Source organism: Haliotis rubra, unplaced genomic scaffold (assembly GCF_003918875.1).
Source record: "Haliotis rubra isolate DU_JTF1 unplaced genomic scaffold, ASM391887v1 Scf327, whole genome shotgun sequence".
NCBI lineage: Eukaryota > Metazoa > Mollusca > Gastropoda > Lepetellida > Haliotidae > Haliotis > Haliotis rubra.
Genome location: NW_025766999.1, coordinates 1,103,443 through 1,129,632, shown reverse-complemented (window position 1 = coordinate 1,129,632; position 26,190 = coordinate 1,103,443). Strand labels below are relative to the sequence as shown.

At 41.3% G+C, this 26,190-nt stretch overlaps 1 protein-coding gene across 2 annotated transcripts in view; it reads right to left on the bottom strand.

Moving 5' to 3' along the window:
* Positions 1–20,170: 20,170 nt before the first annotated feature.
* Positions 20,171–26,190, bottom strand: part of LOC124283995 (thialysine N-epsilon-acetyltransferase-like) — a 279,043-nt gene continuing 273,023 nt past the window's right edge. For both annotated transcript variants that reach the window (XM_046720038.1, XM_046720037.1), the window contains one exon: positions 20,171–22,035. In XM_046720038.1, the coding sequence (XP_046575994.1) occupies positions 21,868–22,035 (168 nt within the window). In that variant the 3' untranslated portion in view covers positions 20,171–21,867. The remainder of the gene's footprint in view (positions 22,036–26,190) is intronic.

Below are 26,190 nucleotides of genomic sequence, written 5' to 3'. Positions count from 1 at the left end.
GCGTTCATACGAATTCAACCCCGGCTTTTGGCCTGAGAAGCCTGGTTGATGTTTCCGGGTAAATGTAGTATTGATGACATCAGACCTCTGGTCATTAGCAAACTTGAAGAGGAAATAAACGAATTGGGACACATCAACTTTCAAATGATTGTTACTACAAAGCTGGATGTTTACAGAGAACAAGTATTGACTGAATCAGCTAATATATATACGTGTATCCCCGACGTTCTGGAAATAATAAAACGAGAGGCTATCCTGAAATCGATACGGTTATTCTAAATATAGCGCTACGTCCCTTGTTGACAACCAATTAGAGATTGTATACATCTTGGTATAACAATGACTACTGTCCGAGAGCTCAAGCAAATTGCGAGAGAACGAGTCGTAGCGGGTTACTCCCGAATGAGGAAACCAGAGTTGTCAAGATTACTCGATATACAACCCCCTCCCATGGTAAAACAACTAAAACTCCGAGCAAAAGAGCTGGGGTTGACGGGTTATTCTCGTATGAGGAAAGCCGACCTAATTGAACGGCTGAACGACCCCGTTCATCCCCACACTGTGAAACAACTCAAACAGGAGGCTCGAGAGCTGGGGTTAGTAGGTTATTCCCGTATGACGAAGCCCGACCTAATTGAACTATTGCATCAGAATAAAGCTATTGATCTAGAGTTCATGCGCACTGAGCGCGCTGTAGGTAACTATCTGAGAGGTTGGCGCATGCATGTTGATAAGAACATAGACATCGCTGACATCAAGCCTCTAATCGCTGATAAAGTTAATGAGGAACTAAACGATTCGGGAAGTATAAAGTTTCAAATCACAGTGAAAATGTCGCTCGATAAACAGCAGAATGTGGGGGGAACCCCCAATGGGGGGGGGTCATTGAGTACGTTCAGCCTTACTTCCGAGGTAAACAAGAAGTCGTGACTCATACCGAGACTATAGACGAGTCAATCGATATCAGTTTTCAGGAGATATGAGAATACCTAGAACGCTACACGCACATGGGTTCCGGGTGGGTCGTGGATAAAATCGATAATGTCTATCTAGACATAGCTAACTACGTGCCATTCAGAGGCGGGTCGTACCTAGACTTGCCCCCCTACTACAAAGTAAAACAGGCCATAGTCAACATCAAAAATAGAGGAGACGATTGCATGAGGTTAGCTATCAGGTCAGCCTTGTTTCCAGCTGACACTAATTCGAACAGGCCTTCTAGCTATTCCCAAGACGATGGGCTCAACTGGGATGGTATAGCCGAACCCACCACCATATCCAAGATCACTAAAATAGAAAAACAGAATGATTTAGCCATAAACGTCCTAGGGCACAAAGGCAACACAACGGCCGTGCACAGGGTCATCCCAATATTGGGGGAACCCCACCGCGTGATCAATATATTCATGATCCAGCGAGGTGATAAGTATCACTACGCGTGGATAAAACACCTCAGCAGGGTGTTGCACGACCAGTCGAAACACGTTGGGAAAAAACACTTTTGCGTACGATGCCTGCACGGTTTCACACGAGCTGATTTATTAGAATCCCACCGGGAGGATTGCCAAGGTGTGGGGCAGACAGCCATACGAATCGACATGCCCAAGGAAGGCGACAATATCCTAAAATTCGCCAACCACAAGAATCAGATGCCCGTGCCTTACATCATCTACGCCGACTTCGAAGCCTTGATTAAAAACGTTAACATCGGGCCGACCCCCAACACACACAAAACACAGGAGCATGAGGCCTGTGGGTTTGGATACGTGGTCGTCCAATGTGATGGGGAAACGAAAGCTCCGTAGTGTACAGGGGTCCCGACGCGGCTGAAAAGTTTCTGAAGTGTTTGCAGGAGGAAGAAAAAACTATACGGAATGCCCTGTCAACAGTCACTCCCATGCGTATCACTCAAGCCGACCGGCTATCTCACAGCTGCAGCACTCACTGTCATGTGTGTGATAAACCACTGAACGGCTATTCAGTGAGAGATCACTGCCACGTCACCGGTAGGTATAGAGGTGCCGCTCACAGCGCGTGCAACCTCAAGCTCAGAATCAACCCCAAGACAATAAACATCCCCGTGGTCTTCCACAACTTGAGAGGGTATGACTTGATCATGCATGCCATCGCGAGGGTCGACGGCAACCTGACGTGCATCCCCAACAACATGGAGAGATACATCTCATTCTCCCCTGAACGGCCTGAGGTTCATCGACTCGGTTCAGTTCCTCCTGTCATCACTCGACAGTCTGGTCAAGGCCAAGGATACCTTCCCCATCACCGACTCGACCCCTGCTGATGGGGAGGGCGTGTACCCCTACGAGTACATGGATGGCTGGGCCAAGTTCGCCGAGACCCGACTGCCTCCCATTGACCGAGTTTACAGCAACCTGACTGACTCGACAATCACCCATGATGATTATTCGCATGCGATTAACGTATGGAATAACCTGGGCTGTAAGAATCTGGGTGACTACCACGACCTGTACTTGAGAACAGACGTACTCCTGCTAGCCGACGTGTTCCAGACGTTTAGGAGGACGTGTTTTAAGCAGTATCAACTCGACCCCGCATGGTACTACACCAGCCCAGGTCTATCTTGGGATGCCTTGCTGAAGAAAACCGGAGTTAAGTTGAAATTGCTCACCGATTACGACATGCACCTGTTCATTGAGAAAGGCTTGCGGGGTGGGATTTCCATGGCCTCTAAACGCTATGCGAAAGCCAATAATCAAAACGTGAAGGGCTACGACTCGAACAAGCCAACCACTCACATCCTCTACCTCGATGCCAACAACCTGTACGGCTGGGCCATGAGCCAGTATCTACCCAAAGGGGGATTCGAATGGGCATCACCCGAGATCGGTGTTATGAGCATCGCGCCGGATTCGAACAAAGGCTATATCCTCGAAGTGGACTTGGAATACCCCAAGGCATTGCACACATCGCACAACAGCTACCCCCTGGCCCCCGAACGTTTGAGGGTTAACCCGGACTGGATGTCTGAGTACCAACATAACTTGCTGGGTGGGCGGGTGGCAGACGTTGAAAAACTCGTGCCCAACTTAATGAATAAGACCAAGTACATCATGCACTATCGCAACCTACAGCTGTACCTGTCGTTGGGTATGAGGCTGACCAAAATACACAGGGTGCTTGTGTTTGACCAGAGCCCATGGATGGAGCCCTACATCAGAATGAACACGGACCTGCGAAAGCTTGCCACCAGTGACTTTGAGAAAAACCTCTACAAGCTCATGAACAACTCGGTGTTCGGTAAGACTATGGAGAACCTGAGGAAACGCATGACCGTGAAGCTAGTCCGGTCGAAAGAGGAAGACAAGCTCAGGAAACTGATAGCCAGCCCGGCATTTAACCAGAGAAAGATATTCACGACCTGGTGGCCCTACACATGAAGAAAAGCCACATCAAATTCAACCGGCCTGTTTACGTGGGGATGAGCTTCCTCGATTTATCCAAAAACCTGATGTATGACTTTTACTACAACGAGCTCAAGAAGCAGTACGGCGCCAAGTGTGAAGTGCTGTACACTGACACGGATTCCCTGTTGATGGAGATTCGAACCGAGGACGTGTAAGAGGACATGAAGAAACACATCCATATATACGACACCAGTGACTACCCCAAGGACCATGCCATACACAGCACAGTAAATAAAAAGTGCTCGGCAAGATGAAGGACGAGTGTGCTGGCACGCCCATAGCAGAGTACATAGGCTTGAGACCCAAGATGTACTCCATCCTGAAGGCCGACAATGGTGAGATCCGAAAGGCGAAGGGTGTTAAGAAGTACGTGGTTAAACAACACATCAAACACGCCAGATTCAAGGAAGCCCTGTTCAAGACCCGCACCTTCAGGCATCAAATGAACACACTTAGAAGCTACGGGCACAGGATATACGGACTGACGATAAACAAGACGTCCCTGTCGCCGATGGACAAGAAGCGTTGGATAGCCATCAACAGGATCAACACGTACGCGTACGGGCATGAGAAAATTGAACCAAGAACATAGGTGTATATGTGTATACGATACCCTGTCGGGGCGACAACGATGTCACGGAACCAGAGAAAGTTTGAGGCTATTTACTACAGCCCGCATGGGTACTGGAAAGGAACTAGCACCGTACATAAGCTTGCCAAAATGGCGCGAGTACCCCCAGACGAGGCCAAAGCGTGGCTTGAAAAACAAGCCCTGTGGCAGATCTATTTACCGGCACCACGCTACGTGCCTCGAAGAAGGTTCGGTATTACCGCACCCAATAGCGCCCACCAGGCCGACCTCCTGTTCCTACCCCACGACAAGAGGTACAAGTATGCCCTAACCATCGTGGACGTGGCCAGCCGCTACAAAGAAGCCGAACCCTTAACCGCGAAAGACTCGGCCCAGGTAGCCTGCGGATTCGAACGCATATACAAACGCAGCCTGCTGACATGGCCCACCGAAGTGCAAGTCGATCCCGGACGGGAGTTCATGGGTGTCATGTCACAACTGCTAGCCCATCACGGCGTCCAGGTCAGGCGTGGCGCTGCCCGGGGCTCATCGCAGTCAAGCCATAGTTGAGAGATTCAATAGGACTTTGGCAGAGCGCTTATTCAGACACCAGTATGCGAGAGAGATGGTCAACCAGGGAAAACGATCGACGGAATGGGTAGCGCGGCTACCTCAGGTGGTGTCGGCTATCAACCACAAAACCACCCGACTCACTGGCAAGAAACCAGCAGACGCTATCAAACTGAAATCAATAGTGGCTGAGTCGGCTGCACCATCGCGTGGGAAGGAGAAACAGATACCCGATAGGGCCCTCGTGAGGTACCTCTACCAGCCAGGGGAACACGAAGGGGACACTCGGAAACGAGCCACCGATCCTATATGGTCAGTCAAAACTTACAACATAGATAAAGTGGACATCAAAGCTGACGAGCCGAACTTGTACTACTTGAGAGATGGGCCAGGGAGAGGTTTCGTTAGAGAGGAATTATTAGTCATACCGTACGACACAATGTTACCCCCCAAGCAAAATATTTAACACTTACTGTTGAGTAATCCCAATAGTATCCTGTAACGACATAGTGTCACGTGATCAGGAAAGTGCTAGTTCGCGGTCATAGTGACACAATAGTGTCACGTGTGTCCAGGAAGTTAACTGGGGATTCAAAAGTAGTATATACAATGGCGGCGAGATCTAAGGGCCTGACAAAAGCTTTATTTATGAAATAAAGCTTTACAGAGGCTTTTGTTGGACTTGATCTCGGACAATCATTGTATATACTACTCAGCCGGGATACCGAACCCAGTCAGAGCGGCAGGGTGTGCACTCAAGTGTAACGGCTGGTTCATTTGCAGATGCCCTCACGGCTCATTGTGTGTGTATATATAGAGAGGTTGGGTTTTGTAAATACATGCTCATTTTTTGTGTATAACATTTTGCAATCAACAGACATCATAACGTGTCATGTGTACAAGTATCACACCTGCCTGTCTGTATTATTACATAATGTGACAGAGACCGAACTCGGGCCATAAATTAATGCGTTTTGTTTATGGTGTATAGCCTGATAGGTGTTAAGTTCAAATTGCATGTGGTCAGTGATTGAAATTGTGTATTGAATATTGTCATTAGCAGACGGGCAGGCAGACACATAGGTGCCAATAAAACAGACATTGAGGATTGTCTGTGACAACGACATATCTATATCACAGTTAGAAATTCTGTCAACGCTAAATAATGACATTGCTTTTAAGTATCGAACTGAGAAAGTGACTTGGTAAGAAGAACGTGTGGTGAAATAGACAAATGAAATTATATAAACAGTTAAATCGGTAATCTACTGTAATAACATATAAAAAGCTGGCGCCTGTGAAATATCAACAAAACATTAGAAAAATAGCTCACACCAAAGCCATCACCGAATATTCACAGGTCAACCCGCTTCCAAGCTCCTCGAACCTTTTCACTGCGCATGTGCTATGAGCGCAGCCCAGCTGTTGAAACCACTTCAATTCCCCCAAGCGCTGGGGGAAAGTTAGTGAATCGTTTGAACTGCGATTTCGCGCGGGTTTTTTCATCGCGTTATTTTTCAACTTTATAAGTTGAATTTGCATTTTTGATGATTTGTTTCGGTAAGTCCATACCGAAAGTTATCAGAATCTACAAAGTTGTGTTTTACGTTGCATGTGACCTTTAAGGATATTCAGAATGGTCATAATGAAAATGCTAATGGAAATACTGATGGTGTTGATGATGATGGTGATGTTGTTGATGATGTTGTTGTTGACAATGATGATAATGACGACTACGACGATGATGATGACTACCATGTAAACAATGAACATATTAAACATGATAAAAATAAGTCAGATATTCCAAATGAACGACATGTAGCTAGATAATGTTGTACATAATGCCATTCAGAATGGTGATAATGATGATGTAAATACCAATAAAAATACCGATGATGATGTTGATGTTGTTGACGATGATGATGATGATATTGGCCACCATGTAAACATTGATCATTTTAAACATGCCATAAATAAGTCAAATATACCAAATGAACTACATGTGGATGATATTGTACATAATGCTATTCAGAATGGCCATAATGATGATGGCGATGATGTTGTTGTTGACAATGAGATGATGATGATGATGATGATGATGATGATGATGATGATGATGATGATGATGATGATGATGATGACTACCATGTAAACAATGACCATTTTAAATAATGAAATTGTAGGATTTCAAGAAACAAAAATTGATACCTTATAATATATTGAAATCCCAGGTTATAAGCTATTTCTCCAAAATAGAAAGGCATCATCAAGGAAATCTGGTGGTATTGGCGTTGCATTTAGACATAAATACGAAACAACATGTGATAGTCATTACAGAAGAATTATGTGAATCCATATTATGAAACAAATATGTATATATACCTCCTGATAACTCCTAAGACGTTTAATGACATTGAACATTCTTTACTTTAGTTTAGCTCCATGAGTGAACATATTATATTGATGGGTGACTTCAATGCCAGAACTAAGCAGCTTTGTGATTTTACTTTGTTCAGTGAACAAATTGTCAAGGAAATGGACATGGATATAAGTGATATTGATACTAATTTTGAGTCTAATAGATTACTAGCAAACCTCAATTTACCCCTGATCAGGGCAAATGAAGATAAATCTAGATTAGATAACCCAGGGAATAAACTGATTGAAATATGTAGAATTCTTAACCTATTCATATATAATGGTAGAATTGGTCATGAAATGTTTTATAAATATATTGGTAGAAGAACATGTAAAGATGCTAGTGTTGTAGACTATGTAATATGCTCTCCCTCATGCTTCCCTTTAATCTTTGATTTGAATATACTTGACTTTTCACCTTTGTATTCAGATGCTCACTGTCCAGCAACATTCAACATATCCAGTAATCCAGGTATCCATCATAATGCCAAGAAGTCATTTAATCTTCAGAGTAGGCCACGACGATACAGATGATAAACAATGATAAATCCAAAGAATTCATTAATACCTTAGACACTGCTGGAATAAATAATCTTAGCCAGAAGGCACATTTAGCCAGGCTTGAGCAATATGACCCAGTACTGGTGAGTGACATCACTGATGAGGTCGCGCACGTGCTGACAGAGTCCGAAGTCAGAGAGGAAGAAATATGTTAAGAAAATCTGAACCGTGGTTTAGTGTAGCGTGTAATAATGCCAGGAAAAGATTCAATACAGCGAAACAGCGATTTTTAATAATATTTCTGTTTACATCAAACGCGTTTATAGAAATAATCTAAGAATTATAAAAAATGCATCGATAAACTACGGAAGTACGGAAGCGCTGAAGGGTTGTGCGCTCAAGATAAATTATATTTCATCAGGTCCCTTCAGCGCTTCCGTAATAAAACATATCAGACTGTACAAAGATGAATTAGATGTTGAGAGAAAAACAGAAACATAACCCGAAAGAGTTTTGGACAATTCTGAGGTATATGTTTCTCTTTCGCACCAGATACCAGATTTGCTGATGTTACAGTAAGTAAGTGAGTACGGTTTACACCGCTTTTGGCAATATTCCAGCAATATCACGGTGGGGAACACGAGAAATGGACTGCACACATTGTACCCATATGGGAACTCGAACCCAGGCGTGACGATCGGACGCTTTAACCACGAGGCTACCCCACCGCCCCGCTGATGTTACATACTTTATTGCGGACAACTTCGACGATCTGAACAAAGACATGGTTATCGTTGATGCATCAAAAATGTATCCAATGCGGTTTAATCGTGAAACAGGATACTGTACGGTCGTTGTTGGACCCAGATGGTGTTGAATTTCGCTCAGGACACTGTCTTCATCGACGTATTTATTCTTCAACTTCCTGTGTTGTTAAAACATGTTAAATAAACTACAACACACATACGTATACATAAGGGATTGATACGGAAGAAGTGAAACGGGGAACACGGTATTTTAGTCAGAAATAAAGTCGGTATATATGCTATACGTGCACATACTAATGGATCAAATAAATCAGGCGGGTTTTATATGATATTGTACAGAGTTAAACTGCCATTGTACTCACGTTAGGAACATTACTGATACATGCAAACCAAGACTACAGACTATAGTTCCCTGAAAGTGGTCGACTTTACTTCCAATACATCAGACATTAGTTTTAAAATTAAGATAATTAAGTATAACACTCCATGTTTACATTTGTCATGGTCATGTTATACTATATATACATAATAAAGCCGTAGCAAAAAAACAAGTTATCCAAGCTTTACGCTAGAGTTCATAATACTATGTACCAATATAAGAAGTAAGTAAAACCACTATTCATCCCTGCAATAAACTCCTACTCATGTTTATGTTTTAATTCTTATCTTGACATTACACATACCTAGGCCTTTTTTATGTAATAAAGCAAAAAGTGGTAAAATCAGGTACAAAGAATAGTATTGACAAGCATAAAGATGATGAACGTTTACATGATAAACATTATCAATTTTCATGATACAATTGCATACTTTTACATAATCTCATCATAAACACCTATAGTTAACTCCGACTTTGCATTGTTTGAAATCTTCCAAAAAGGATATAAGTTTGTACATTTTAGCCAGCAGTCAAGCAAATGTGCGTTCCATTAATGCCATTAGATGCTAAACACGAAGTTGAGCGCTCAAGATATTAACTTGTGCGCACAAGATACTAACTTGTGCGCTCAAGATACTAACTTGTGCGCTCAAGATACTAACTTGTGCGTTCAAGATACTAACTTGTGCGCTCAAGATACTAACTTGTGCGCTCAAGATACTAACTTGTGCGCTCAAGATACTAACTGGAATATTGCTAAAAGCGGTGTAAACCGTACTCACTCACTCACTGTAACATCAGCAAATCTGGTATCTGGTACGAAAGAGGCACATACACCTCAGAATACGCTTCAAGTGGCGTACTATACTATACCATGATTTTTGACAAGAAGATGTGTAATGTGTTTGTATTGGAACCCAAGACTGAAAAAAGCATGAATCAGCTCCCGTTTCCGCTCCTCCTTGCTTCAACATGAACTGCTTATGGAGCAGTGTATCTCAATATATTAACTTGTGCACTCAAGATAACTAACTTGTGCGCTCAAGATATGAACTTGTGCGCTCAAGATATTAACTTGTGCGCTCAATATACTAACTTGTGCGCTCAATATACTAACTTGTGCGCTCAATATACTAACTTGTGCGCTCAAGATAAATTATATTTCATCAGGTCCCTTCAGCGCTTCCGTAATAAAACATATCAGACTGTACAAAGATGAATTAGATGTTGAGAGAAAAACAGAAACATAACCCGAAAGAGTTTTGGACAATTATAAATGGTAATCCAAATAATGAGGCTGACATTTGTTTTAGATATCGACGTATTTTATGAGCACTTCAAATCATTGAATGAATCAGAACAAGATGAACAAGATGACGATAATACTACACAGGTTACATGTGATGTTTCAAATAGAGTCATTGCGAAAGAAGAAATCATTTCTGCAATTAAACAACTAAAGAGGTGTAAGGCATCGGGGATTGACTTGATAGGAAATGAATATTTTATATTCTATACTCAGCAACAAAAGATCATGTGACGCTATTACAAATGGTGTAGAAAAACACATAAGAAAACGAAGTTAATACAAACACTTTTATTTCATAGGAAAGACATTTGACCTGCTAATGACAACCTTAATTTCGGATTAGTGACAATTTCAAAGGGTAAAACACTAATCTGAATGCTTAAGGGGTAAAATGAAAAGTCCCACTCTAATACCGGGTATGAATACCAGCAGAGTTGAAATAGGCAACACACATCGTCGCATGAATTAATCAGTCGTGTATGACATCGTTGTGGGATGTTGTCCCAGATCTCACGAAGACGTTGTTGTAGTTGCTGCAGCGTTATTGGCGGATTTGGTGAGCGTCGCAAGCGTCTTTCCATTTCATCCCAAACGTGCTCAATAGGCGACATGTCCGGTGAAGCACATCAACATTGTTCTGAGCCAGAAAACAATATGGGCAGTGTGCGGTCTGGCGTTGTCCTGCTGTAGCGTCACACCTGGTCCATGTTGCCGTATGAACGGTAAAACGGCTGGATGGAGAACCTCATCCCGATATCGCTGCCCTGTCAAATTACCAGCGATGATGAGGTCTGTCTTGTGTGTAGCCGTTTTTCTGCCCCAGACCATCACGCTTCCGCCTCCAAACCGATCAATTTCCATGACACAAGTGGCAGCATAACGTTTGCCACGTCCACGGTAAACTCGCACACGGCCATCAGCTCTGTGAAGAAAAAATCTGCACTCATCCGTGAAGAGGACATGATTCTACTAACGTTGAGTCCATCTCACATGCTGTCTTGCCCACTGTTGACGTCGTTGGCGATGTTGTAACGTCAAAATCGGCTGTCTTGATGGGCATCGTGCGATGATCCAAAAACGCCGTACAAACGTCGACGAACGGTTTGTGGTGATATCCGCCTCAGTCCAGGGATGGTTGCTGCTGTGACTGTTGCTGGCTGGAAACGGTTCCGGAGGTGTGTCTGTCGAATCCAGTTATCTTGACGTCGGGTCGTTACTGGGGGTCGACCACTACGATGACGGTCTCTGACGTGATTTGTCTGTTGGTGTCGTTGCTACAAGTTCCATAGTGTGTTTCGATGGACATTGAATCAGCGAGCAACGTCTCGTTGTGGAATACCGGATTGGAGCATTCCAATAACTCGCCAACGTTCATTTTCTGTTAGCCTTGGCATAACAATTGTTTAATTCTGCTGAGAAATTTGATGTTTTTTCAATTGTCAATCATCAAGTGTAAACACATCAACTGGCGCTCAACAAGGTTGCGTTATTTCACCAATTTTGTTTCTATTGTACACCAATGACTGTGTATCCAACACAGAATCGGAACTTAGTTACAGAGCTGAAATTTCAAAATTTGTAGAATGGTGTAAATCAAATTTTATTTTTGAATGTGCAAAAAAACAAAAGAAATGATGATAGATTTTAGAAAAGCTAAGTCAACAATAAATGCTGTAACTATTGAAGATAATGAAATCGAAAGGGTAACTGAATACAAATATTTGGGTACTGTCTTAGATTCGAAACTCTCCTGGAACGAAAACACTGAGAAAATATATAAAAAAAGGACAGCAACGCTTGCATGTTTTTGTGGAAGTTGAAACATTTTAAAATCGACCGAACTAAGATGATGTTATTTTACAAAACCTTTATTCAAAGTGTCATAAACTTTAATTTCTTGAGTTGGTTCGGGAACCTGTCTGTTCAGAATAAAAACAAACTTTCAAAAGTCGTAAACACTGCGTCTAAAATTATTGGGCTTCCTATCGAAAGTATCGGCAGTTGTTTTGAGCAGCAAATTTAACAAAAGGCAAACAAAATTTTAAGTGATCCTACTCACATATTCTTTTCTGAATATTCATCATTACCTTCTGGACGCAGGCTGCGTATGATGCCTTTTAGAACAAATAGGGTTCGCCACTCATTTGTTCCAGCTAGTATTAGGTGCATTAACAACAAATTCTGCGTATGACTTGTCTTTAAATTGTCCAAATTCTATTCAATATCTATGTTTGTGTACTAAATTGATGTATTTCTATCCTGATTAGTTCACGACTACCAATTGTAATGTTATGTATGGCTGCTTTATGAATGAAAAACTGGAGAACGTATGATGCAAAACAAATTTCCCTTCGGACAATAAAGAATTATCTTATCTTATAGGTTGCACTCTTTCAACGTGTCTTTATCAGTAATGAAACGTTCTCTCCACTACCCAAGTTCAAATATCCACAGTCTAACACATTCTTCTCAACATTTCTCGTGCAAAGTCATTTTTTCATGATTTGCAAACATTACCTTGACAGATGCGTTTGGATACTCTGTCATAGAGCCGTGAACCCGATTTTTTTAATGATTTGTATACAAAGGTTAGTTTTCATTCAAGAATATCTGTGTCACAAGACCTTTTTTTGCTGAGTTTATTTAATCTCATTTTGAGAAGGGTGGTAAGAATTAAACCGATCTATAAGAAAAAAGGTGATAAATCTGATCCTAACTCATATAGACCAGTCACCTTACTTGGTTGTTTCGGAAAATTGTTCACTAAAATATTAAACAACCGTCGTTCAGATTTCTTAGATACTAGTAATGTTTTAACACCTGCCAAAGCTGTGTTTAGAAAGTCATTCTCCACTGTTGGTAATGTATTTATAATTAATAATCGGATGTAAATATTGAAAGATTGAAACCAAAACTCTATTGTGCCTTTATAGACTTTACAAAAGCTTTTTTGATACTGCTTGGCGAGTGGTATTGTGGACGAAAATGCAAATGATTAGTATAGAGGGTAAATTCCTAAATCTTGCTAAATCAAAGTATAACAATATAAAATCACTTGTACAATGTAATAATGATGTATCAAACTACTTCTCATGTAACAATGGCGTCAGGCAGGGGGAAAATCTGTCACCATTATTATTCTCCATTTTCATAAATGAATGATATTGAATCTCATTTACTTACTTCAGACTGTAATGGTGTAAATCTAAACTATAATGAAGACGAAGTTTTGGTGATTTTTGTGAAGTTGTTCGTTTTATTATATGCAGATGAGACAATATTATTTGATGAATCGCGAAAGGGATTACAAGATGCGTTGGACTCATAGAAGAACTATTGTGAGTCATGAAAGCTACACGTGAATATAAACAAAACTAAAACAGTAATATTTGCGGGAGGGCCATCAAAAAGCACGAAAGTTAAATTTCATTTGGATGGTAATTTACTTGAAATAGTCGATAGTTATACCTACCTAGGTATAACGCTCCAGAGAAATAGAAAACTCGTATCAAGTATTAAAACTGTAAGCAATAGTGCTTCAAAAGCAATGTACAGTTAAGTGAAAAAAACTAGAAAGTTAGATTGAATAAAGACTGTTTACTGTCAGCATTTGACTTAATGGTAATACCTATCTTGACCTGTGGTGCAGAAGTCTGGTCTTTCTAAACCCTTGAAATTTTAGAGAAAATTCATTTAATATTCCTAAGACTCATTATTCCTAAGACTGGATTAAGAAATTCAACCGCTCAATCTATGCTGTATAGGGAATTAGGAAGATTCCCCATTAGAATTATGATATAGAAACGTTTAACAAACTTTTGGCACACGTTAACTTTCCAAGAAGGTGTTCTTAAGTTTACCAACTTAATTTACAATTATTTATCACTTCAAAGAACAATAAATAAAAAATAATAATTCCTGGCTCTCGCACGTTAAAAATATATTAGACAATACTTGACTCTCGTATGTTTTTTAAAATTCCTCAATTTGTACAACCCAGTGGCTGGTCTCACAAGTTGAACATATTCTTAAAGATCAATTTATCAAAAACTGGCAAAACAACACTATTTCTAGTCCCAAGGGAATTTACTGCCAACACCTGAAACCATTTCCTAATTTTGATGCATATCTCCTCTTTCCAAAACGTATTTCTTTACCATTGTTGAGATTTAGAACATGTAACCACAGTTTACCTACTGAGACGGCCGAGAGAACGTGCCAATTATGCATCGCAGATGGATATCAGCATAGTTTTCATTGCAAAGCATCAAATACTTTGAGGAAACAATATTTACCCACCCATAAAAACCTCTTTTCCCAATTTAACAATGTTTACGAAAATATTACCTGCAAAAACATCTCGAGACATAAAACATTTATCCAAATATATCATACAACTATCATCTCTTCTCAGAAGAAAATGTTAATATGTTGTTTTCTTTTGTTTGTCTGCCATCTTGAATTTGTATTTGTATACATGTTTACAATATGTGCTCTTGTACCAACAATGTGGTTTATGAGAAAATAGAATTGAATTGTACTGCAAGTCCCCATGGTCCCTAGTATGGTGATATACCTTCAGTTGTTGGCAACCTATAGCCTGTTTTTATATTGTGTTGTCATCTATAGTTAAAAGGTTTTAGATTTAATTACTTGTTTCAAATTTATGTCTGTGATAATCTAGTTGTTTTACTGTCCTTCGTTGACAGGATTTTAACATTAACTTTCAATTACTATAAATCTATAACTTGACTTAGTCACGATATGGCTGAAATACTACCGATGTGAATTAAAACCTTAACACACTCACTCACAAGCCACAAGAAGACCAGCATTGTATGTGATGATCATACCCTGGATACTCTCTGCCAAGCCCTTTCTTCCAAGTTGGATTACTGTTACTGAGGTAAATATCACCATCATTGTCTTTATTGCTATAAACACTGCTCTTGTTTTGTTTTGTTTTTTGCCTTTGAATTTGCCACATTACATTGCACTGCCAACGTAAAACATTTGGTATACATCTGTGAAATTAGTTAATTTTGGAATATAATTCTTCATTTCAGGACATTTCTTCGTTGTTTGTTGGTCTCACGCAGAGTTCTTTCAGGTTCTTCATCTTGGGAATCAAAGCGTAACACACCACGGTACATATATGGAAGCATGGAAAGTCTGCATAAAGTCCATCCTGGAAAAGTCATGATTACAGAATCTCTTCACAGATCGCATGTGTGGTGGCCAAACTCATATGGACATTGCAGTTCTTGTGGGAAATTGTACATCTTGTCAAAGTGAGCAGACATCCGCCAAAATAACCCGACAGGAGACATGGTTACGGTCTTAGGGCACTTTCAGTGAATTCACACTGACTGCCAGCTACTCTGCAAGAACGACAATCTTAGGTTTTGTATATGCTTGATTTGGTATTGTATTATCTTTGAGTTTGTAATGAAAGTCATTTCAGAAACTTTTGTGCTAAGCAAAGCAAACAGCCTATACTGAAATTGCTGATTCATTTGTGCATGGTATGTAGGGTTCAAAGGATTCTTAAAACTTAAACTTACGAAAACAATAGATACACAAGGAACAATTACATGTATTCTTAGTAATTGTTAGTAAACTTACCTCTGGATTATGGTTGCCTTAATTCTGTGGTTCCCACAGTCACATACAGAAAATAAAATGAAAAATGAAAACCCTAAGTTATAGCTATCCCTATTGGTATGCTTACTCTCTTAACCCCAAGAGTTACCTCCCATTGACATGACGTCATCCTATTGTCTGTTTGAAAACCTCACAATTTTTTTCCAAATATATAACTTCTAAAGGATAAGGCGGGGAAGGTAGGGCGGGACATAAATCCCATAATCCAGAGGTAAGTTTACTAACAATTACTAACAATACATGTAATTGTTCCTAATTATAGCGTAAACCTTCCCTCTGGATTATGGTTGCCTGAATCCCACATAAGGATGGTGGGCTATCCCTAGAAGTATAAACCTCTACATACCACTGATATATATTCCTGAGAACATCCCAAACCTTCTAGGATAACTATGACTTAGGAATATCTGTACCCTAATAACTCGTAGAGTTGTATTCATTGTGAAGGAAGATCAACCTCAATCATTAGGTGAGCAGTCTCTTTCCTTCTTGACTAAGTATTTACCATCAATAATTCATCCAATATTGGCCTTACAACTTCTTGAAGACCTTCCGGATATCTGACATCATTTACGGTCCAAATCTGGAACCCGCTTCCGGTCTATGACGCCACTTCCGGTTTATGGGTCCCTTCCAGTTCTATGACGTCACTTCCGGTCTATGACGTCACTTCCGGTTTCCTAGTTGACGCCCAAAACCGATAATTCCTTCTCGTGGGCGTGATTCACGGTTCTGAGACACTTCTGGATGATTATTTGACCAAATCTACATAATAGTGGAACGAAAGAAAGAGACTACTCCCTAAATAACTGAACCCAGAATAGTGCTCGGTTAGTTATAAGAAGGGATATACAAATCGTTCCCTACCTGATTCTTCTCATTATTCATCTTCCTTCCTTGATGTGAGTCACACTTGAAGATCGGGTGCCCGACACTTGGTCCCTCAACCCGATAAACTACAGAATCCCCCTCCAAAAAAATAGGGGGCACTAGGCGGAGGAGAGGTGGTGTGCCACTACTAAGGGACCCAGGGACTTAAGGACTTCCAAAGAAGAGGCTACATCTCTTAGATAAAACTTAATAAAAGTATTCTGAGATTTCCACTGACAACTCATGACAACTTTCTCAACTGAAACTGAGCCCCATGCTGCTACTGAAGAAGCTAAAGCCCTAATCTCATGAGGGGAAAACTTAATGGAAACTGTCTTTTGATCCAACCCCTGATAGGCAAAGGCAATAGTCTTTCTGAGCCAGGAAGCAATAGTGTTCTTGGAGATTTCTGAATCTACATTCGACATGGTCGTTTGACCCCTGTCCCGCTTGTGGACTCGTGACGTCATTGTGATTGACTTTTCAATTGAAATTCGCCCGACTTGTTATGGTCTCATGATCCCTCCATTAAAGTTTATGTGTACCTTTGACATTGTTATCGTACTTATCAACTGGGATAATATTTTGACAATGCACAGTTTCTTTATGTGGCTAGTATATATTGCTATGGATTTATTGCTAACTTGCACTTTTGTAACAAAACACCCCCCAGGTTGTGCTCATTCACCTGTGTCCACAATGCAGTGGTACTATCTGACCTGAAAATGGTGGTCATGCCCGTTATTGTCATTGTTAATTGAGTCGGTTGAACATCCCTGTTTAAGTGCATGTCTTTATTTCTCCTGTTACCAGGGCCTCGTAGTGTATCACAAAGCATTCGCTGGGATAAATGTAAGAGCGTGATTTCCCGGCTGTAGAATCTGTATTGTCAGACTAATGACGTCAAGATGAGACCTTCTCGCCGGGGGACGATGTAAAACCACCATTAAATAAGATCGTCAAATTCGGCTGATTGATCTACGTGACAGATTCCAATCCTCGTTGAAAATCAACAGTACATTCAGTAAAGCTACAGGCATACGAGTCTCCAATCGAACTGTGCGGAGGGCTGCTAAGACTGCTGGTCTCAAAGCATGTTGTCCAGTTGTTGGGTGTGAAGATGACAGCCCTGCATAAAGGTCTTTGAATGTCGTGGGGTGCAGCACATCATGGTCGTCAGCTGCGACATTGGCGGTGCACAATATTTAGCAATGAACCTAGCTTTACCTTGAACTTTAATGACGGACGAAGTGTGTCTGGAGACGACGTAATGAGCGTTACGCTGCATGTACTGTAAAACAGCACGGTCGTTATAGGGGTGGCTCTGAGATGGTGTGAGGAGGAATAATGCACGGCGACAGGACTGAGTTCTTACGTGTAGAAGGAAGACTCGCGGGTGTGTGTTGTTGTGATGAAGTGGTGTTGCCCACAGTTGTGCCATTCCAACAACGTGTTGGTTGGAACTTGGAGTTTCAGCAGGATAATGCCTGGCTCCACACAGCTCAAGTTCCAGTTCAATGTCTGAGGAACCACGGCAAGAGAGGATTCTGCGCTGGCCATCTCAACTCAATTGAACACATCTGGGATGTTTTGGGTCGAAGATTGAGAGGCCGTCAAGTACAGCTCCACAATCTCAATCAACTGTATGAGGCTCTCATAGAGGAGCGGTGAGCTATTCCTAGAGCTGTGATAGTAAACTCATCCGGAGTCTACCAAACAGGTGTGCTAAAGTAATCCACAGATACGGAGGACCCATGAGATCCTGACTTCTGAAAATTTCTTGCTCCAAATTTGTGTCACAATGTGGTCATATTCAATACAAGTACATTAAATAAGCTGAGATTAACCATGTATTCCTTTATTCTTTTCCATGAGTATATGAAATTACATTGAAATGTGTATTGAATTGTACTTTTGATACACTTAGAGAGTGTTCAACAAATTTGGAAACAGTTGATGACATTAGGGACACGTGTCCCATAGACATGGAAGTTGTTCCCCAAATTTGAAACCAATCCATCATTATTTGTTGAACAAATTTGCTGTGAGTTCAAAATAAATTAAATATGATAATTGTGGACAAAATTAAAGTATCTGTATCAAACTCTGCTTGGCAACTTTCTTAGAAACCAACCCCACCCCCACCCACCCACACACAAACAAACAAACAAACCCAAAACAAACATCATCCAAATCTGAAAATAATAATAAAAAATGATTCTAAAGTTAATTTTTGAACAAAATTTTCATGGGAACATAAATTGTGATAATTCTTGATGAATTACAAAATATCATCTCTCCTGTATATATTAAAAGTGATCCCCTAATTGGAAAACAATCAATTTTTAACTTCATATCATGTATATTGACAAAGCTCTTGGAAACATTTGCCCTGCACCTCTCTTTTAGACAAAGCAGATTTTTCAAATTTGAAATCTGCTCAGTTGTTTAAATCCACAGAATGGTGTCATATCTACCTAAATACCACTTTGAAACATTTAAGCTGCTATTAACAGCCTCGGCCAAGTCCGACCGAAACTTTTGATGAAGAATATGTTGGGAATGTAGTGGGGAAAGGGCTTAACTTTAATGGATAAGTTGATCTATAACACGATGGAGAGTCATGGCAATAGAATGATGATACTGTTCGCAGAAGTAATTGCATCTGTGAGGTTTAGCTTAATTTTGACAACCCGGGCCAAATTGTACCGACCATTTCAGTCTGAGACAATTCAACATAAAGGTATACAGATTATACAGCATTGTGTTTTCAAAAGAATTCAATTTAGTGGATGTATTGTCAGGAGTATTTTTTGTGTGACATTTTACAGAATAATACATTCAACTCTTTATTGGAATATTTTCCAAGAATATCATTACATTGTGAGTAGACAGACACATTAGTTTTATGGTGAAAAATGTTATCGATACAGATATGTCTATGAAAGCACATTGGTTTATATTTGTAATTTTAGTAACTTGTACAGTGCTGGAAGAGCTTTAACCTGTATTATAACTCCCAAATAAAATAAACATCCAGTGTTGCTTCAAAATTGATTCAATGACGGAATGAGGAAACAACATTAATGAGCGCCAACACTTTAATTAAGAAGTCAAAACACTGTCACTTTCTGCCCCTGATGTCACACCTCATGATCATGAGCTTAGGGCAGTGAGAAACCTTCTCACATAGACATATCAAAGAAAACACATAGCTTCAAGACACTGGCTCATCTATTGGGACACTCATTATGTTGTCATAGATATCACGTTATTACATTGCTAAATATACATTTTGATTCTGATTTGGGCACAAATATGCATATGTGTCTGTCCAGATGGGCATGTTTCGTTTAAATATTCAGTAATTCATTGTTAGGATTACCTGCTAACCTGGATAAATCAGGACAGAACTGTTGAAAATCATTGTCAGTGAGCACATCAGCATTTGCTGCTGAAGATTGCAACAACTGAATGCACAAAGATGCTATTTCACAACACAAGAATTAGGCAGATGCAAATGCCAAAAACACAACATGATGTTGCAAACATCTTTGGAGTCAAGAAAGTGTTATCAGCAGGGCATGGAAAATACCAGATGTTTGCATCAGCTGCCCAGCAACATACAGGTAGTTGACAGTGTTCAACAACACTGTAGATGCAAGAACAAAAAGACACGATACTCACATCAGAGTTTATTACATCTGTGTAAGGTTACAATTTATCAATTCCTCAACACCTGACATCCTTGAAACGTTGACATACACTGATGAACACTTGTCAACGAATCAGGCCACATAAGAATGGATTCACAACTGATGAGCATTGACGAGATCTGATGAGCTCTGATGAAAAAAAACTACAATATAAGCAAAACACAATTCCATAATCTTTGCTCATTAATGCACTTTAAACTGCAATCAGAAAATCACATGGCTTGTGCTGGGCTCATTGCCAGAAAAATAGCAAGCCAATGAAGCATGTAATTGCCACATTTGGAGCTTCTGAAGCAACTGACATGGAATTTCGCTTCATAGACTATCAGTTAAAACATCTGAATAAAATATTTGTTTGTATTTTATGAGCATGTAAAAAAACTGATGATACAACTATTTGGGTTATGTGAGATATTATATGAGGATAAAATACCTTCACCTGAAACAATATTTTAAGTGAAATTGTTTATAATTATAAATACATGTCTACCATACACATTGGTGTAAAGATACCCAACAAACTTGACTGAAGGAAGTTCAGATATACTGAATACCAAAAAACCAACCCTATCATACATAAACTATATAAATGATAAAACCAATTATCTGGAAGCCCATTTCAAGTCCCCAAAACAAGTTCCATTCTAACAGGTAACTGTTAAACCAGACAATAACGTGTAGACTGTTGACTGTTGGACAACCTCATTCCAAAAGTTACATGACCAAAATTAAAGACACTTAAGACATAATTTAAATTTGTCATGAGGTTCAATTGAGGACATGAAAGGACCTATAGTAAATGAAGGTGAAGGTATTTTAATCTCATGTAAGAATGTCCATCTCTGATTGGTTCATGTGACCTTGAACAAATTACCATGTATGCCCGGTTCACGGCTGTACACCGCCTAAGCGGGGTATAAATCTTTGCAAGGGAGAATACTAGTAACTCATTTATACCCCGCTCCATGGAAAAAGCATGCATCCATGGCAGTCAGTGAACCAGTGGTTCGGATCGACTAGTCAGTACTATGTTAGTAGAATATATGATTGAATTTCAGTTTGTTTTGATGTTATATAAACATGATGAGAGATTTAACCTAAATCATGATGCATAAAACCCTCTGGCTCGGAAGATAAAACCTAACACCGAATGCATAAAACCATGTATACCCTGAATCATAATGCTACAACTTATAATAACTCCCTGAATCTATCAATCATGCTAAGCCTCCTTAGAGTTAGATTTTCTTTTTCCAATGACTCAAAACTAGCTAGATGACCATCATACGAACATGTCACAACTTTCATAATATTTTCACTTGAATAAATGAATCCTAGCTCAAGATTGTCCTTCTTATAAAATAATACACGATCTAGAGGTAATTAGGATTCAAGATTCAAACACATTTTAGAAAAAAAGTAGAGTCACAGGTGTATTTCACAACCAACAAAGACATAGTGAACAATAAAATCACCAATGGAAGCATGTAAATTAATATTTCTCTTGACCTAATAAACAGAAACAAAAGGCTGGATCATAAAATATAATTTGATTAAAAACCTTATAAACTTGAATAAAGAATTTTCAAACACAATGAAAACTTGAGTCAGTTTCTGGAGTTAAATGTTTTTTGTGTACAAGGAAATGAACATAATGCACTAGAGAGTTACTGCAGCTCTCATATCATCTTCATTTAGCCGGTATATAAGCCATCCTTCTTTCTTGCTCAAGTTGACAGCTCCCATCTTCTTATAGAAGTTAATTGCTGTTGTATTCCAATCTAAAACAACCCACTGCATGCGCTTGCACCCCTTTTCCAAGGCAACCTGAAAGTTGAGAGATTATTTATCAAATTCAAGTGAACTGACTTTTTATTTTGGACTTTGAATTTACATTTAGGTAAGTTATGGTGCAAGCAAAATCTGATGTAGAATGTTAGACAATGACAAGAAGTAGACAGCCACGTTCTTACTCTTGGATAGTTAAAAGATGAAAAGTTGAAAATGCATTACATTTTCACTCAGACTCAGGAGTTAAAAACCTTCTGAAGAAACATTTTTCAGAACAGTGTTACTTCTCAATATTATGAACACAAGGGTGTAAACAGCATTGTAAATTGCTGACAGGCATGCAACCTACACTGTTCCATGATCTGTTTTGGCAATCATGGTTTGTGTATTGACTGAATTCTTACATTGAGCCATGCAATATAATCAGAGTAGCTAGTGTTTAAAAGTAACTGAAAAGCACTTGAATTACATGCAGAAACAGAGGCAGGTCATCCCCATTCCTTTCTGAAACCTTAAATCTGTCTCCCTTGCTTCCTCAATAACAATGTTATAAACACTTCCCTTATTGATGAAATCACTTCAGCTTGAAAACAATACAACTTTGAAAGAGATTCCTATACCCATCACTACCTAACAACAACACCCGTGCAGATCTGGTCATCGGCAAACCCATTCACAGGACCAAAAGCCGGATAGTAAACCATTGAAATAAACGTAAATACAGTAGGAAATACATGCCATGACCGGATTTACGTATGTTTTCAGATATTTCCTAACTTCGGGCATATATTTCATATGAATCTACACCTTTGAAATATATGCTCATCGTACATTGTTATATGCACAAGTACCTCATTCATGTAAGCCATGACCGGATTGTCAAGTATTTCCAAACATGAATTGCAAAACAGATACCCTAGTAGTATATACACTGGGGGTACGAGATCAAGTCCAACAAAAGCCTCTGTAAAGCTTCATTTATGAAATAAAGCTTTTGTCAGGCCCTTATCTCTCTCCGCTAGTGTGTATACCACTGTTTGATTCCCCAGTTAACTTCCTGGTCACTATGATGAACCAACACTTTCCTGATCACGTGATGGTATTGTCGCCCTATGTCGTGTTGACCTCGAGGAAACAGTTTAATACAGGATACTATTGGGATTACTCGACAAGGTAAGTGTTAAATATTTTGCTTGGGGGGTAACATTGTGCCGTATGGTATGATCAATAATTCCTCTCTGACGAAACCTCTCTCTGGCCCATCTTTCAAGTAGTACAAGTTCGGCTCGTCGGCTTTGATGTCCACTTTATCTATGTTGTAAGTTTTGACTGGCCATGTCGGGTCGGTGGCTCGTTTCCGAGTGTCCCCTTCATGTTCTCCCGGCCGGTAGAGGTACCTCACGAGGACCCGGTCGGGTATCTGTTTCTCCTTCCAACGCGATGGTGCAGCCGGTTCGACCGTCACTGATTTCAGTTTGATAGCGTCGGCCGGTTTCTTGCCAGTGAGCCGAGTGATTTCATGGTTGATAGCCGACACCACTTGGGGTAGCCGCGCTACCCATTCCGTCGATCGTTTTCCTGGGTTGGCCATCTCTCTCGCATACTGGTGCCCGAATAAGCGCTCGGCCAAAGTCCTGTTGAATCTCTCGACTATGGCTTGACTGCGATGAGCCCCGGCCGCACCACACCCCGCCTGGACGCCGTGCTTAGTTAGCAGTTGTGACACGGCACCAATGAACTCCCGTCCAGGATCGACTTGCAGCTCTGTGGGCCATGTCAGCGGGCTGCGCTTGTATATGCGTTTGAATCCGCAGGCTACCTGGACCGAGTCTTTCGCGGTTAAGGGTTTGGCTTCTATGTAGCGGCTGGCCACGTCAACGACGGTCAGGGCATACTTGTACCTCTTGTCGTGGGGTAGGAACAGTAGGTTGGCCTGGTGGACGCTATTGGGCACGGCAATACCAAACTTTCTTCTAGGCACGTAGCGTGGTGCCGGTAAATAGATCTGCCACAGGGCTTGTTTTTCAAGCCATGCTTTGGCCTCGCCCGGGGATACTCTCGCCATTTTGGCAAGCTTATGTATGGCGCTCGCTCCTTTCCAGTACCACCGCGGGCTGTAGTAAATAGCCTCAAACTTTCTCTGGTTCCGTGACATCGTATACATACGGCTATGTCTTTGGTTCAATTTTCTCATGCCCGTACGCGTACGTGTTGATTCCATCGGCGGTTATCCAACGCTTCGTGTCCATCGATGACAGGGACGTCTTGTTTATCGTCAGTCCGTATATCTTGTGTCCTTCGCTTCTCAGCGTGTTCATCTGGTGCTTCAAGGTGCGGTCCCTGAACAGGGCCACCTTGAACCTGGCGTGTTTGATGTGTTGTTTCACCACGTACTTCTTGACATGCTTCGCTTTCTGGATCTCGCTATTGTCGGCTTTCAGGATGGAGTACATCTTGGGCCTCAAGCCTATGTACTCCGCTATGGGTGTGCCAGCACACTCGTCCTTCATCTTACCGAGGACCTTTTTGTTAACCGTGCTGTGCATGGCATGGTCCTTGGGGTAGTCACTGGTGTCGTACCTGTGCATGTGTTTCTTCATGTCCTCGTACACGTCTTCAGTTCGAATCTCCATCAGCAGGGAGTCCATGTCCGTGTACAGCACTTCGCATCTGTCGCCGTACTGCTTCTTGAGCTCGTTGTAGTAGAAGTCGTACATCAGGTGCTTGGAGAGGTCGAGGATGCTCATCCCAATGTAGACGGGCCGGTTGAACTTGATGTGGCTCTTCCTCATGTGTAGGGCCACCAGATCGTCGGTGAATATCTTGCTCCGGTTGAATGCCGGGCTGGCTATCAGTCTCCTGAGCTTGTCTTCCTCTTTAGACCAGACCAGCTTCAAGGTCACACGTTTTCGCAAATTCTCCATCGTCTTACCAAACACCGAGTTGTTCATCAGCTTATAGAGGTTCTTCTCGAAGTCACTGGTGGCCAGCTTTCGCAGGTCCGTGTTCATTCTGATGTAGGGCTCCATCCACGGGCTCTGGTCGAACTTGAGCACCCTATGGGTTTTAGTCAGCCTCATACCCAGCGACAGGTACAGCTGCAGGTTACGATAGTGAACGATGTACTTGGTCTTGTTCATCAAGTTGGGTACGAGTTTTTTGACGTTGGCTAGCTTATTACCCCCCACCCTCCGGGTTCACCATCAAACGTTCTGGGGCCAGGGGGTAGCTGTTGTGTGACTTATGTAATGCTGTTGGGTACTCCAAGTCAACTTCGAGTATGTAACCTACCCCGGAATCCGGCGGTATGCCCATGGCGTCTATCTCAGGCACCCACTCGAACCCCCCAGTGGGTAGATACTGGCTCATAGCCTAACCGTACAGGTTGTTGGCATCGAGATACAGGAGAAGATTAATGGGTTTGCTAGCATCGTAGCCCTTCACATACTTATTGTTGGCTCTTGCTTACCGTTTGGCAGCCATGGAAATCCCAACTCGCAATCCTTTCTCGATGAACAGGTGCATGTTGTAATCGGTGAGGAGTTTCAGCTTAACTCCGGTTTTCTTCAGCAAGGCATCCCAAGAGACACCGGGGGCTGGTGTAGTACCATGCGGGGTCGAGTTGATACTGCTTAAAACACGTCTTTCTGAACGTCTCGAACACGTCATCCAGCAAAAGTACGTCCGTTCTCGAGTACAGGTCGTGGTAATCACCCAGGGACTTGCAGCCCAGTTTCTCCCACACATTCTGGGCGTGGTCTTAATCGCCCTCCGTGATGGCCGAGTCGGTCAAGTTGCTGTAAAATTCACTCATGGCTGGTAATCTGGTCTTGGCGAACCTGGCCCAGCTGCTCATGTACTCGTAGGGGTAAACACCCTTCCTCATCAGCAGGGGCCGAGCCTCGGTGTCGGTGTATCGATCAGTGATGGGGAAGGTATCGTTGGCTTTGACCAAACTATCGAGAGACGACAGTAGGAACTGAACTGAGTATATGAACCTCAGGCCGTTCAGGCTGATGGAGATGTATCTCTCCATGTTGTTGGGGATGCACGTCAGGTTGCTGTTGACCCTCGCGATGGCCTGCATTATCAAGTGAGAGTCGTACCCTCTCAAGTTGTGGAAGACTACGGGGATGTTGATTGTTTTGGGGTTGATTCTGAGCTTGAGGTTGCACGTGCTGTGAGCGGCGC